General features: G+C 38.5%; 1 protein-coding gene across 1 annotated transcript; it reads right to left on the reverse strand.

Moving 5' to 3' along the window:
* Window positions 1-11,935: 11,935 nt before the first annotated feature.
* LOC103717639 (uncharacterized) lies at window positions 11,936-12,407 on the reverse strand. Its single transcript, XM_008806099.5, has one exon. The coding sequence runs from the start codon at window positions 12,336-12,338 to the stop codon at window positions 11,961-11,963; it is 378 nt and encodes a 125-aa protein (XP_008804321.3). The 5' UTR covers window positions 12,339-12,407; the 3' UTR covers window positions 11,936-11,960.
* Between the last annotated feature and the right edge of the window lie 3,998 nt (window positions 12,408-16,405).

The following is a 16,405-nucleotide window of genomic DNA, read 5'->3' on the forward strand; positions in this document are numbered from 1 at the left end:
ATCCACCTATTACGATCGTGCCCTAGGCACGATCGTGGAAGAGGGGAGTTGCAGGGCGGGCGGCGCCGTTAGGGGAGGTCGATCGCCGGAGGAGGCCGATCGTCGGGGGAGGTTGATCGCCGGAGAAGGGGCAGTGGAAGCCATAAGCCTTCTCCCTTCAACGAAGATCCTCACAAATCGCACAAAGAGGCTTTGGATCTGTACGTGTAGATCCGCATTTGCTCAAGGTTTTCCTCTACCGATTTCTCACCGGAAAGGTCGCCGGAGCACCCCGTCGGGCTGAGGTAAGCATAGCTCCTTTTGCTTGGTTTTTCGGGTCATGTTGGTGGGGGTTTTGGGCCGGTGAAATCGTCGGAGAGGGATCCGAAACAGGGTACCCCTGTTTCGGCCTCTCTCTTCCAGATTTTGCCGCCGCCGGCCGCCGGGTTGGCCGGGATCCATGGCATTGGGGATTGATCGGGATTGTGGGAGGATTTGGTGAGGGTTTCTGGGTTTGGTTGGTGATGGGGGATGGTGGATCCTAGATCTTCTTCCCCGTGATCCCGTCCTCTCCTCCTCTTCCTCTCGTCGGTTGGCCGCCGGCCAGCGACGACGGTGAGATCAGAGCCACTGTGGCTGCCGTCGAGTGAAGGCCGAGCCACCATTATGATGTCCTTCTGTTGAGTTTGGAGGAGGGGGAGGGAAATCATCCGGTTCTTGGGAGGAGGAAGAAGAAGAAGAGATCTCTTCTTCTCTCTTTCTCTTGGCCGGCCACCATCGCCGGCGACTGCAAAAGTGGTGGCCGGCGATGGTTCAGCCAGTGGTGGCCGAGGTGTGTCGGGTTGGGGAAGGTAAAGGCACAGCCACCATGGCTTCTACCTTTGACCAAGAGGTGCAGGATGGGAGATGTATTTCCATCCGTGAAGGGAGAAGGGAAGGGAAGAACCCTTCTCTCTCATTCACCCTTCTTTTGGACTTATCACTGAGACCGGCCATCGTCGCCGGCATGGCGGCGGCCACGGCTGGCGACGACATAGGCCGGTGGTACAAGGTGGGGGGTCGGGCCACCCCGACTGTCCCGAGATCTGGAGGGATTGAGATATTTAAGGACTTGGTGATGGACCCCATAGCTGATGTCAATTATAGTTTAGAATATTTTAATATTAAATGATTTAGTTTGTGATTTGTAATTGATGTTGTAGGGGAGGAGTCAGCAGTGCCAGGAGGTTTTGATCAGGAAACTCAGCACCCCAGCTCGTAGGTTGTGATTCGGATCCGTGTTTGTGTCAGTTTACAATTCCTGTAAGAATCTCTACATCTGAGCACCTCTATGCATATATTTGATTTATCATTGGATTTATTTTATAATTATGTTGTTATTTATTTTTATGAGCTGATATAATACCTATGAGGCGTGCATTTTGTTTAATATAAAAATATTGAAATAATTAAATTGGAAAGAAATAATATATTTTTGAGAATTTATGAAAATATATGATGTGATTTGAGGAAAAAATTGAGCTCGGATCAGGTCCAATTCCTTCTCGGCCAAGTTTGACCCGATTCCATATGGGCCATGGCCCATTTCCGGTACGACACCCTCCCTACGGGAAAGGTCCCTACCGAAAGATGAAACACCACCAGACATTGTCGTGCTCACCAAAAAGAGAAAGAAAAAGAAGAAAAAAGGAGAAACGGGAAAGAAAGACTAACAGCCCTCCGAGCAGACGTGAGAAGAGCAACCTACTGTGGTCCTCACCGAAAAGGCTAGCGAACAAAAGTGAAGGACCAAGGGGAATCACCCAAAGAGCACCTTGAAACACCCCCGAAGAAAGCTAAACAACGATCGGAGAAAAAAAAGAAGAAAGTGGAAGAGAAAGAAGACAAGAGTTACGGCGGCCAAATGAGAGCTTTTAGGGTCAGGTCAGGGTTTATATAGACCCTTCCGACGGTTCAGATCGACAAAGCCAAATCGCGCCTCCCATCTAGATCGCACCACGTGTCGGATCCAGAAACTGAAGCAGCGTATCAACTTGGATCGACGCTTTAAAAGCAAAATCGAAGCGGCGTCTCATCGGATACTGGAGCCTCATCATAAACCCGCGGCTCGAAACCGCCTCAAAAAGCAAAAAGCCGTCGCCTCGTGCTCTCATTAAAGACGTCCCTGAAGCGCTCGAAACGACGGAGCAATTTAAAGTTGTCTGATTCCACCTGCATCATGAAAATAACTATTTCCTTCGCCCGAGCTCGCAAACGGGTCGAACTCGGAAGTCGGAGAGTAGTGTTGGGGGAAAAATGGATTGCTCAAAGCATGTGGATAAATCGTCGGCACCTGATGACGAGCATGAAGACAGCGAGCATACTCCCCAGGGGCCCGACCTCAAGGCGCCCGACCTCGGTGCGCCCGACCTCAGAACACCCGATCCTGACACCATCGACCCCAGAGCTCACAATATTGATCTTGGCTAAGTTAAACTCGATCGACCTCAAGACCAAGGAAGACCCAGTCAAAGGGAGAAGCAGGTCTTCCTACTCAACCGAAAATCAAGTCCCCCTCCTCCTCATCCGGGGTCAAATCCCATGATCTCCGCCTCAACGACTGTCAACGTTTAAATACACACGATCTCAATGAATCGCTAGCCAGCCCAAAATCTCGGGCCGTTTACGGTAACTCATTAATTCGCACGATCACGTCCAATCACTACGATAACTCATCAATTCTCATGGTTACGTCCAATCACAGGTGACCCCTACACCCCCTCCTATAAAAAGGTGGGGAGATCTCGAGGCAAGGGGGCTTATTCTTCTCCTTCCTCGAGACATCTTTTACATAATCTCTCTTTTTTCTCCACAAGAAAACCCCCCCTCTGACTTAAGCATCGGAGGGCCGGCGCCGGAATCCCCGGCCACCGACTTCTTGCAGGTCCCTCGGAAAGAGCCGTCCGCCGCCGCACCACCTGTCGGAGCTCCTTCTCCTCGGTCCACGGCCACCCTCGGGTCCAATTTCCAGCAATAGTATGAATTATTCGTTTCAGCAAAAATAATAATAATAATAATATTAGGTTCAACTAAATCATTCAGCATGGGATGGTCAGATGAAATGCATTATTTTTTGCATGCATTGCACCTGAGTCCAATTATAAGCTTACAGTCCACATTGGGTCGTATTATCAAATGGTATGACAAGCATCAGAAACAATACGCATCCCTTTCTCCTTGACCCTCTCCACACTTTGAAGTGTCGATAACCTACATTTCATTCCAAGTTTTTCTGACATGCATGGCAGGAGGCTGAGTACTAGTATCATATTATTTTGTAACAAAATATAGATCTCTTTCGCCTATTGCAGGTCTTACCTTGTGAAGGTAAATTTAGTACCAAACTCATCAATAACATTCTGATGGTCAATGCAATACCAGCCACATGTTTCAGATCAAAATGCACGGTGGTTACTCTGCATCCTTATGATGTATGATCCTGTTTGCATCGATAATAGATAGACACCATCAACATTTGATTGTAATAAAACAATATGCGCGCACTTAATAAATAAAATATCTCAATTCATGCATTGACCCAGCATAAATCATCAGACTATGATCAAACATCTTTTTCATCACGCTAAATATGTTTTGATCAACTTTTTTGTTCAAATCCTTTCAGTTCAAAGAGTAGTTTTTTATTCCAGATAATGTTAAAACCAATCGAAAGTAGAGCGATCATAGACATTGACCTTATTTCATGTTCTTAAGCACAAGCAACAATGGCATTACGAGTGTACCTTGGGCCAGATTAACATAAACTTCATGGATGCATTTAAGCACAAGAAGCTGAACGTAGGGCTGCCATCATGCCACAAATCAGACATATCAGATGTACCAATCTGGTTTAAAGTCGTATTTTTATAGTTAAAAGTAGTAAATAACAATGTTTACAAAAAGGAAATAGTATAACCTTTATTGAATCTAAGTTTGATTTTGTTACATAGCATGACAAAATTTTCATCAACCCCAAATTTAAACAATGCCCGCATTGGAAAAATTCATGTTTCCGTCACAAGTTAAAAAAATAATGATGCATGCATTGGGAAAATTCATGTTTCCTATCACAAATTGAAAAATAAATAGCATAAAATATAAAGATTAAGTTAGAAAATATAACCAGGTTCAAGGCATGCCCCCTTTGGGATCGAATTAGCCTTCCCTTGGTACATATAGATGATAGCAGTCTACTCTCAAGATAGAACAAATCGCTTCATGATCGTCCTAAGTTGCACGATTCAAAGATAAATCCGAACTAGTCAGAACCTCAATACAGGAGTGATTTAAAGTAACACTCTAGAAAAGGAGGAATGAATATTAAGGGAATTTTCATAATCTTCCCTCTTACTTATGTTTCAAAAGGGTGTAAAGCTAGGAGACATGATGCTTTAGAAACATTCCTTCATGCAGCACTTTTAATGAAGGTATGCATCTTTTTAGAAAAAATGCCACAAAAAGAAAGGATGCGTCTGTTGATAGTTGTTCTACCAAGAGATGAGTCTCTTCAAGACATCCCCGTAATAAAATCAATAGAAAATATAAAACAATTAAAATTTCGAACCACTACAAAATTAAAAATCAAAACAATAACTATAAAATTCCAACAGCATCTAATATGGTTTTGCTTAAACACAACTTGGTAAATTTATTTGTGCTCCCATTAATGGTATAAACATTTTTCAGTCATTACAAGCTAGCTAATTTGATTGAAAGGGAATAGAAGGGAAGTAGAAGGTTCATAAATATATGGTCAGAAAAATTCCATTTTCCTAGTTAAAGTGCAATTGCCATAGCAAGATGGTGCTACAATCTGGTGCTGAATTGCAGTTGGTTGGGCATACTTGTTCCAGTCATCCAAACATCTCCCTTGTAATTCAAATTGGAGGTCAGTGAAATTGCTGCTTGAATTTCAGGGTTCATACTTCATGTCATGATGCTGGCTTGTGGAACCCACACATACCTAGCTCGCTGCAATGTGAGGGATAGCAATATTATGCTACTATGCTAGGAAAACTTAACCGGCTGTTAGCTTAAATGCAAGCAAGCAATGGATATTGTAGCATCTAAGTCTAAATGAACCTGTACTCAACCAATCAAAAACCTCTTACGAACTTTGTCAACATCATTGTTAGTCATTAAGAATGTACCCCTTTCATGCAAATATTGTGAACATTAACGAATCGCTTGTTGTAAATAATGTGAATGTTGGCAATCTAATTTTTTCTTTTATAAAATAAATTAAGAGGGTTGTATGGATCAAAATGAAGAAAAAGAAGAGGATAAGAAAGAGAGAGAGAGAGAGAGAGAGAGAGAGAGGGAGAATTATAAAGGATATGTATAAATTAGGAAATTCTAGAATTGGAATTGATACACTTCAAGATAGCTTATGAATCATAACCCAGGAAAAAAGAAGTCTTAAGGTATAAAAGTATAGTATGGTAGATTGAAAGCAGAAGGGTGGTAGGAAGTTCATACTTGGGAATGAGTGTATCTGTTAATATGTCAGGATTTTAGAGGAAAACAAATAAAATGTTGTGAGAGTTTAAGAGAAAAAGGAAAACCTAAGAAACCAATCTGCGGAGTTATGACAATTATAGCATTTACTGTATTTAATACTACCATGGGCATAAATGGTAAAAACAATTAACAAAGTCGCCTAGAAATAGATGATGAAGATTTTGTCACAAAGGTAAACCATAATAGTGACATAACTACAATGTGTAACTGTGTGTTCCCAAACATTGCAATTTGATGGAAGAACTATCTCAAATTTCATATAAACTACTTGATGCTTCCAGTAATTCGTATACAAAATTCAATGCCAACCACTTCCTGATCCACCCAAAAGAAATCTGTTTCAACACCAAATAAAATTAGATAAGGAAACTGTAATATATAATGCATAACTGAAATACAAACAACAATCAGATGAGCCAAGACAAGCCAAATTCAGTTTGTAAAATCATCTTGATCATAATGTGTGGATTAGATAGAAGTCATGGCTTTAGGAACTCAAGTGTAGCAGAGATACTGATGAAGCATTATATTCTAAACAGAAGACCCTTTTTTTTGGAACCGTGCTGCAAGAGCTATTATACATTAACAAATCTATCAAGTTACGATCACAAGCTATTCAAATCAAGCTGGTTTAAAGTCATATTTTTATAGTTAAAAGTAGTAAATAACAATGTTTACAAAAAGGAAATAGTATAACCTTTCTTGAATCTAAGTTTGATTTTGTTACATAGCATGACAAAATTTTCATCAACCCCAAATTTAAACAATGCCCGCATTGGAAAAATTCATGTTTCCGTCACAAGTTAAAAAAATAATGATGCATGCATTGGGAAAATTCATGTTTCCTATCACAAATTGAAAAATAAATAGCATAAAATATAAAGATTAAGTTAGAAAATATAACCAGGTTCAAGGCATGCCCCCTTTGGGATCGAATTAGCCTTCCCTTGGTACATATAGATGATAGCAGTCTACTCTCAAGATAGAACAAATCGCTTCATGATCGTCCTAAGTTGCACGATTCAAAGATAAATCCAAACTAGTCAGAACCTCAATACAGGAGTGATTTAAAGTAACACTCTAGAAAAGGAGGAATGAATATTAAGGGAATTTTCATAATCTTCCCTCTTACTTATGTTTCAAAAGGGTGTAAAGCTAGGAGACATGATGCTTTAGAAACATTCCTTCATGCAGCACTTTTAATGAAGGTATGCATCTTTTTAGAAAAAATGCCACAAAAAGAAAGGATGCGTCTGTTGATAGTTGTTCTACCAAGAGATGAGTCTCTTCAAGACATCCCCGTAATAAAATCAATAGAAAATATAAAACAATTAAAATTTCGAACCACTACAAAATTAAAAATCAAAACAATAACTATAAAATTCCAACAGCATCTAATATGGTTTTGCTTAAACACAACTTGGTAAATTTATTTGTGCTCCCATTAATGGCATAAACATTTTTCAGTCATTACAAGCTAGCTATTTTGATTAAAAGGGAATAGAAGGGAAGTAGAAGGTTCGTAAATATATAATCAGAAAAATTCCATTTTCCTAGTTAAAGTGCAATTGCCACAGCAAGATGGTGCTACAATCTGGTGCTGAATTGCAGTTGGTTGGGCATACTTGTTCCAGTCATCCAAACATCTCCCTTGTAATTCAAATTGGAGGTCAGTGAAATTGCTGCTTGAATTTCAGGGTTCATACTTCATGTCATGATGCTGGCTTGTGGAACCCACACATACCCAGCTCGCTGCAATGTGAGGGATAGCAATATTATGCTACTATGCTAGGAAAACTTAACCGGCTGTTAGCTTAAATGCAAGCAAGCAATGGATATTGTAGCATCTAAGTCTAAATGAACCAGTACTCAACCAATCAAAAACCTCTTACGAACTTTGTCAACATCATTGTTAGTCATTAAGAATGTACCCCTTTCATGCAAATATTGTGAACATTAACGAATCGCTTGTTGTAAATATTGTGAATGTTGGCAATCTAATTTTTTCTTTTATAAAATAAATTAAGAGGGTTGTATGGATCAAAATGAAGAAAAAGAAGAGGATAAGAAAGAGAGAGAGAGAGAGAGAGAGAGAGAGAGAGAGGGAGAATTATAAAGGATATGTATAAATTAGGAAATTCTAGAATTGGAATTGATACACTTCAAGATAGCTTATGAATCATAACCCAGGAAAAAAGAAGTCTTAAGGTATAAAAGTATAGTATGGTAGATTGAAAGCAGAAGGGTGGTAGGAAGTTCATACTTGGGAATGAGTGTATCTGTTAATATGTCAGGATTTTAGAGGAAAACAAATAAAATGTTGTGAGAGTTTAAGAGAAAAAGGAAAACCTAAGAAACCAATCTGCGGAGTTATGACAATTATAGCATTTACTGAATTTAATACTACCATGGGCATAAATGGTAAAAACAATTAACAAAGTCGCCTAGAAATAGATGATGAAGATTTTGTCACAAAGGTAGACCATAATAGTGACATAACTACAATGTGTAACTGTGTGTTCCCAAACATTGCAATTTGATGGAAGAACTATCTCAAATTTCATATAAACTACTTGATGCTTCCAGTAATTCGTATACAAAATTCAATGCCAACCACTTCCTGATCCACCCAAAAGAAATCTGTTTCAACACCAAATAAAATTAGATAAGGAAACTGTAATATATAATGCATAACTGAAGTACAAACAACAATCAGATGTGCCAAGACAAGCCACATTCAGTTTGTAAAATCATCTTGATCATAATGTGTGGATTAGATAGAAGTCATGGCTTTAGGAACTCAAGTGTAGCAGAGATACTGATGAAGCATTATATTCTAAACAGAAGACTCTTTTTTTTGGAACCGTGCTGCAAGAGCTATTATACATTAACAAATCTATCAAGTTACGATCACAAGCTATTCAAATCAAGGTACAATTAACTCAAACAGCGAAATAAACAGTAGCATCGATCACATTGATACCTGTCTAGCTCCAAGGCCTGCAGCAGGAAAATGTAAACAATGAATCGATCTCAACCAATCCAACGGTTAAGAAAACACCTCGAACATGGAAAATTCAGACCAACTGACTAAGCACAAAGTGCCATACACCAGAAGCCTCTGTATTAAACAAATAAAAGTGAAGACCAAGAAATTAATAAAAAGCTAGAAGAGCTTTGAATAGGCAATCGCAGGCCATAATCAATCATATTTGAAAGTCATACTTGGCAGATTTAGTAAATTTTGCATTACAACTCCCTGTAGCAGTTCCAGTGGAGGAAACAAGAAGCATTTAATACTCAAACTGAGTTGCCAGTATTGAAAATATGTGAAAGGTGTGGGCGTGGGTGCAGGGCAGTAGATACTCAAAAATACTTTTAGTAAGGAAGCATTTAGAAAGCGGCTTTGGTTCGAGAAGAATATTCCAGAACAAGTGCATTACCCTAGGTTGAGAAGTCCAGCTTCCAGGCTCATAAAACAATTGATTTTTTAGGAGAAACAAAGCAATGCCAAGATGGAAATTTAATCAGTTGAAGTGTTTGGAAGAGTCAAGTATAGAAGTAAAAACTGCTATTTTGACTATGGATGAGCTAATCTGACACTTAGTGGACTTACTCTGGTGAGGAACAATAATAAGCCAAGCTGACATATGCTAACAGAGAACATAACGATTCATGATAAAATAACAAACACCAAAGCTCCAATATAATCAAGTGAGAAGCATCTGCAGTGAAGTCAAGATCACAGAATATCCATTAAATATCTGTCAAATCACTTTCAAGACAAATCTATCAAGTTAAGATCACAAGATATCCAAGACAAGCTAAGATTGTCTTAAATAATTAAATAAGTAGCGGCATCAATCACATTTAAGATATTAATTTAGAATATCTTTGTAGGAAAAGCCTAAAATAAAATTGAACTCAAGCAGTCAAACATGGAAAATCCAGACTTTTGATGAATGGGAATTTAAGATGCTAACACAAAGTCTGTTCTATAGTTAAGTCATAAAGATATGGGAGAAAAAAGTAAGGAAACCAAGAAGTTTAATTTGAAAATAATTTCTCAAAATATTCATGCGCCATATGCATCATGCCTTTCCATTATGTAGAGAAAAATAGAGAGCACGAGGTTCATAAGGCACCGGAATAGTTTTTAATAGGCAATTGTAAACGCATACTAGTCATGTTTGAAAGTAATTAACAAATATAGTAAATTTTGCATCATAAATCCCATAGCAATTCCAAACAAAGGCCTTTTGAAGGACAAGGAAGCATTTCCAAAGTAGAACAAAACCATGGAAAGATGGAAATTTGATTAAAGGAAGTGCCTTTAATAAGTATACAAATGCAAATGAGAGCTAATTTGGCATGACTAAACATAAGAGACTTCATTGGTTATACCTGTTGATGAGCAAAAACAAGCAAAGCCAACTTTGGCTAACCAAGTCATACTAATGCAGGATAAATAGTAAGAGTAGACTAAATGGTTACTTTTCTCTTTTGTAATACACCATTCAGGAGGCATTTAGCCAACAGATCCTTATTCATAAGCCTTAAATAGCCTAGTCAGAAAACATAGAAATCATATATCCATACACTCTTATAGGACTATCTCTTTCATAATATGGCATTCAGCACATCAAACAGTAAAGTTTCATCAGTTGTTGAGGCAACAGATTCTTTCATTAGATAGCATAGCCCACAAACATCGCAATTATATATTTATATACACTTACCAGAGCTATTACTTTTGTAGTACACCATTCAGGACATCGGATGGTGAAATTTCGACAAATATTGAGGCAACAGATTCTTAACCATAAGCCTTAAACAGCACAGACAGAAAATGTCACAATTATATAAATGTGGACTCTTGAAGCACAGAAATATGAGGTATCACTTCTGCAATATGCCATTTGGGACACAGATGAAAAGATTCAACAGGCATTGAGGCAAAAGATTCTAATCTATAAGCCTTAAAAAGCATAGTCAGCCAATGTCACAGCTATATATTTAGATTCTTAAGCACATAAATTTACAATGATCGCATTTATCCAAGTTAGACAGTTCAGTTATCTCGGAGAATCAGATATGAACTCGAAGTTCAGGAAAATGACCACTTGGAGCAAGACCACAGGCATTAAATTGACATCACCAAGTTCAATCAGTTTTATACCATTAATCAACTAAAGCAAACACTTTCGAATTAAATTAAGTGAGAAGCATCTAATCAGTCATATACCATTAATCAACCACAGCAAACACTTCCAAACTAAATCAAGAGAGAAGCATCTAAAGTGTATTTGTGTCTGGTTGCGTAAGTTTCTTGGATAATTAACTACAAAGTTAATTAAAGGATCAGGAAGAACATAGAGAAGCTCTTGGAATTGGACAATGAAATTCAGATCTTTTCCTTATCATGTCCAAGAAGCATCAACTACTAATTAAAGCCACTCTATAGATGAATACAAATAATTAAAGAACTAAGCCTGATGCAAAAGGAAATATCAAATCACATAATCACTGATAAATTAATATCATAATCTCCAGATTTGGTGAAAATTCAGTAAAAACCCTTCAGGAAAGTTGCATTTACAAAAGGCATTTGAAGAAAAATGCGAGCATTCGTCGCTTAGTGTTGCAATCAGCCATTGGTGGAAACACCAAACTTGCCAAGTTGGAAAGATGGTCTAATGAAGCACCTACAATAGGCAGGCATGGCAGTTCAAGATTCGCAACTTCAAAAGAAACTTATTTTACATGATTGAACCAAGATAATAAGGAAATCAAAATCAGATTAAAGAAGATCATAATTAACAGAAGAACTAAGTTGATTACTCTGGAGCCCAGGGAATAATTAAAAGAGAGCCTTTAAACTCAATCAATCTGATGAAAACGCAGAAGGTAAGCAAATCCAGTATAAAAAAGGAAACAGTTTTCAAGTTTCATGAAGGAAAAAAAAATCTTGATGAACTGCAGCAGTATTGGAACAAAACCCGATCAGAACAGCAAGCAACAAGGAAAAAAAACATGATATTTCTTATTTCTGGATGAATAACAACCCCCTTGATTACATGATAAATCAAAAAGATAACCGGTATTAATAAAATCTGAGAAAGACTCGTGCTTTCCACAGCAAAAATGCTTTTTTTTGGAGGGAACAGATGGAATAAACCAATCTTCCTCTTCAGGTCCACAAAAGGAGCACATTCCACCAATTTCCCCATCTCAAAATCCAAGATAAAGAAAATCCTAAACCAGAAATCTGAATAATCCGATGATTGAACTCTTGATCTATCCAATGATTCATTCACATAACCCATCACAATCACGAACATTTGTCATCCAACAAAAAAAGAAAAAGAGGAGAAAGATTTTTAAAAAATTCTACATAGAAAGAAGTCCCCGTTTATTTCTATTCAGTGAGCTACAATGAGATCGGAGTTAAAAACATCCACAACAGCATCCGACAACTCCGGCCCCGATGGGCTCGAGGGGACGAAAAATATGGACTTGGCGGCGACTAGCTTCTTCCGCTGCAGGAACCGGGGGCCATGGGACCTGACGGCGAAGCAAGGAGAGCCGTCCATCTGGGCGGCGGCGGCCGCCGCCGCCGCGTTTGGTGTGGCCTGTGGGGAGGAAGGAGGGGATAGGCGGGGGATCGGAATCTTAAGGGTAGATCGGGGAGATCGGGCACAAATCCTGGAGTCCCGGAGCCGGGCGAGGGCACCCGGCCTCAGGTACCGGTGGAACCGCCCCTCGATCTTGGCGTTGGGGCTTCGAAGCCTCCGGTTCATGGCGGAAGGGGAGGAGGCAGAGAAAGAGGGGGGATTGGCTTCCTTTCGAGAGAGCGAGGGGGGAGAGGGGGTGGGGAGGGGGGAGAGGGGGTGGGGAGGGGGCGAGAGAAGGGGTGGGGTTTGGGGGGGGTTTTAAGGAGGGGGAGGGGGTGGGGGTGGGGGTGAAGAGGCGGGAAGAATGAAGATGAGAGGGGAAGGAATCCAGCGAATCGGTGCGAAACGGTGGTTTTTAAAATGGAAGGCGGGACTGTTACGCTATTAGAGAGAGTGGGGCCCACCGTGGAAACCGCATACGGGAGGGGCATTCCGGGAATTGGCATTTTTTTCCAGCGAGTCCTGCACGTGTTTCATTTTTTGCGGGGGAAGGTGCATTTTGGGAAGGGACATGAGTGTTTCAACAAGAGACGCTATTTGCACCCAAAAAAAAATAGACGTTATCTTTTGATATTTCTTTATTTATTAAACACAAACTACCATCTCGCATTCATTAAAGTGGGAGGAATTCCACGGTTAGGATTTGTATACCAGATTCCACGGTGAGGATTCAGATGGAAGGCTTTGATTTCTGATTTCTTTCGAAGGGCAAGGTGCAGTGCAACGTTTTTTGTTTTTTTCCCCATGGAATCTTGCAAATGTAGTGATGGCAAGTCAAGGTAACGGCCGAGTAATTCATAATTACTCGAATCCGATGGTCATAATCCAAATCTGAATCCGATAAGAATCGTTGTCTGAATCTTGAATTTTTATATGCCTTGGAGGAAAAAAGTAGAATGATGAATCCACATGCTCTTGATTGAAAAATATAGGTAAGAATCGAGATCATTTGGATCTTACTGCAGGGACACTGTTTTAGAACCTAAGAATTTAGGGTATGATGCATGGAACGATGTGGAACTGGTAAAATTTTTCAAAAGCATTCATGCCCACTTTTAATGATTTAGCTAAGGATGCCATGTCTATTTGCATAATCATCTGCATGTATGCTATATGTAATAACAAAATTATTGATTCTATGATGCGATGGGGACAATAAAATGTGGCCTTTATCAATATTTTTAGGGTTACACAAAATGCATAACAAAGTAATTGAAGGTATAGTTCAAAATGCATTACTTTTTTTATAGAGTGCATATCTCAACACAACCATCTTGACAGCATCCAAAGTACATCCTCTCGTATCTGCATACTTTTACAATAATTTGAGTGTTGTGCGGATTTCAAGGCATTGCATGGGTCTAATATATTGCCATGACCCTGAAAAGCCTATAATAAAGGGGGACAGGATGTTACTAGAGGGAGACTCTGCCACGATAGTTGACTAAATACAGGAAGGAGATCTGGATGGAGACGGGCACCCGCTGCTTCACGAGATCTGTGGTCTAGCCAGAAAGATGGGTTCTTTCCATGTAGCACATGTTTATCGTGAGACGAACAGTGCAGTAGACTGGATCGCCTCTTTTATGGCCTGACATTCGGATGGTATGATTTGGACCACGGTTGGAGATATACCTCGCCCTCTGTATCATCTTCTTTCTTTTAATTTGGCAGGCAGTACTCATGTGAGATCTATATGAAGGTAGTTTTCGATCAAAAAAAAAAAAAAGCCTATAATACAATATATACTCTCAACACCAAGAACAATTCATATTATTCATTTAGGATGAGAGTTCAGATCTTCTATGGTGTACGTTTGCAACGAAAGAGCTACACAATTTCGATGCCACCATGTCATCTACGTCATTGGTGTCATACGCACCGTGTTATTAGACAACCATCTATTTTCATAATTGAATAATATGACGGCAATCGAAAACTATACAACTTTCTACGATCCAAAATATGTACTGCCAAAGATCCCGACTCATGTCCCAATTTTTTATGAAGGTGCTGCAGAGACAAGTGGACATATGAACAAAGCCTTAGTCACTACTCCGAAGTTTGCTCTTAATGGTAAAATAAATGATCTTGCTTTCTTATTCATTTGATACAACACAAGCCATGGATTTTTTATCTACATTTGAGAGAAAAATGCAGAAATGCCTCCCAATTATCCTCTCCTAGCTGTTATCCCTCAGCTTAACATCCTTTCTCACGCTTTGCAGCTTCTCTTTTATTCCATATTTTTTTTTACCTGCAATTGTCATCGCTTTCCCATGCATCCGCCGCATGCTAAAAGGTGAATGAACGCTCCAATTTGTATCGCCTGCTCACATTAAAATTTATATATATAAACAATAGTTCACGAGTTAAAAGAACGGCATTCACCAAAAAAAAAAAAAAAAAAAAAACGTTGGAGGAGCTTTGGTATAAACATATGCCTAGGAACTACATAATCCTCAAATATTGGTTTACCAAATGTGTCATAGCAAGGGCATGTAAAACCACAGTAATTCTACTACAGTTTTGAACATGTATTTGCTAGCAATGAGTGAGCTATAGAAATTAACTTGTTTTCTTAATTACAATGGTCTAACAAATGGTTTCAAATAGGATTTTTTCCATAAATATCCTCATAAATATCGAATTTTGTATGGATACCTTTCCAAAATTGATATTTGCATGTATACTCTTGTAAAATACTTGTTTTACTATTCTATTTTTTTATCCTTATTTTTACATATATACCCACGCCATCTAATGTTGTTAAAAAATTAATAATTTTAAATTAAAATAACTAAAATACTCTTAATTGGTAGATGTGCAAACACAAACATTTATAAGGCATCACGATGGGGGACAAAAAAGTAATTTCAAAACTTTATTTTATTTTTAATTAAAATAAATATGGTTTTATTAATGATGTTAGAAGAACCATTATAAAATAAATATAAATTTTAAAAAGATATTCATGCAAATTTGAATTTTTAGAAGAGTATTCATGCAAAAAAACTTTTTCAAATAACATGCAAATAATTATCAAAATTATCTGCTCGAAAATAATTTGTATATTTGTTCACCAATTTGTCACGGCAAAGGCACTAGGAATAGTGGTATCATGGAATCTTCCCTGGTGCTTAATGAGGTTTAGGGCTCCTTTGGTTCGCGGGAAAAGAAGAAGAGAAAGTGTGGTCAACGGAAAAGTAATGAGATGCCTCTTGTTTGGTTGGAGTTTTCAAAGAAGAGAAACGGAAAAGTTGTATTTCCATGGGAATATGATTCCCATATTTCATTAGAAAATCTTTCCTTGAATGTAACTTGTTTTCTTGATTGCAATGGTCTAATTGATATTCTTAAGTATTATGGAAATAATTATCATCACAATCCATTTACAATTTGACATAGAAAACTTGTTAGTTTTCGATCGACTTTTTGTATTTGGTTATAACTTAGGCACTATCTCCAAACAAGAATTCTCCAATAAAACAAATCCTCCCATACATCTTGTAGCCTTGATCATTGTTCTTTGTTGTCGGAAGTGCCTCCGAAAATTTTCCGCCATTCACCCTTTGGTTTGAAACTCAAATTGCATATCTTTACATCATGTATTCCAAATGCATGTAAAGTACTCATTTAAAGATTTCTCAAATACAGCGATTTCTAAAGTAATATAAAGAAGGTCAAGACATGAATTATTGTTTAATTATCTTTTATTAGCCTATTTTTATATTAATTATTTATTGTATTCTAAGTTTCAGTTAAAACACAGGGCTCAATGTAGATATTCGATTCCACATGCCGTTGTTCTCCCGAAAACAACAAATTATTAAAGATAACACTAGAATCAGTTCGAGGGGGAAAAAAGTGTGGGAGGCCAGGAACCAAATCTTTCTGCATTATTCCTCTTCTTCTTCTTCTTTTTTGGTACAACGGCGATTCACACACAACGGATGTAGATGCAGCCTATAAGATAAAAAAGGATAAGAGAATACAAAGATGATACAACCAAGGATAAGTTGTTCCAAGTGAAACTCTCGGAGTGATAAGCTGCGAAGGATGCCATCCAGTCAACCACACTGTTAGCTGCTGAGTTACGCTCCGTTCGATGCGGCGTTTGCAGTGGAATTCGAACGAGACGTCGTTCATCGTATGAACGTGCCTCGGATCGCAGAATTCAAAAAAAATTTATG

The sequence above is a fragment of the Phoenix dactylifera genome, chromosome 1 (genome assembly GCF_051530095.1).
Source record: "Phoenix dactylifera cultivar Ajwa chromosome 1, Ajwa_hap1_PhDact_Kaust_v1.1, whole genome shotgun sequence".
Classification (NCBI taxonomy): Eukaryota; Viridiplantae; Streptophyta; class Magnoliopsida; order Arecales; family Arecaceae; genus Phoenix; species Phoenix dactylifera.

Coding starts and splice junctions, on each gene's coding strand:
- LOC103717639 (XM_008806099.5), bottom strand. CDS start 12,338: ATGAACCGGAGGCTTCGAAGCCCCAACGCCAAGATCGAGGGGCGGTTC.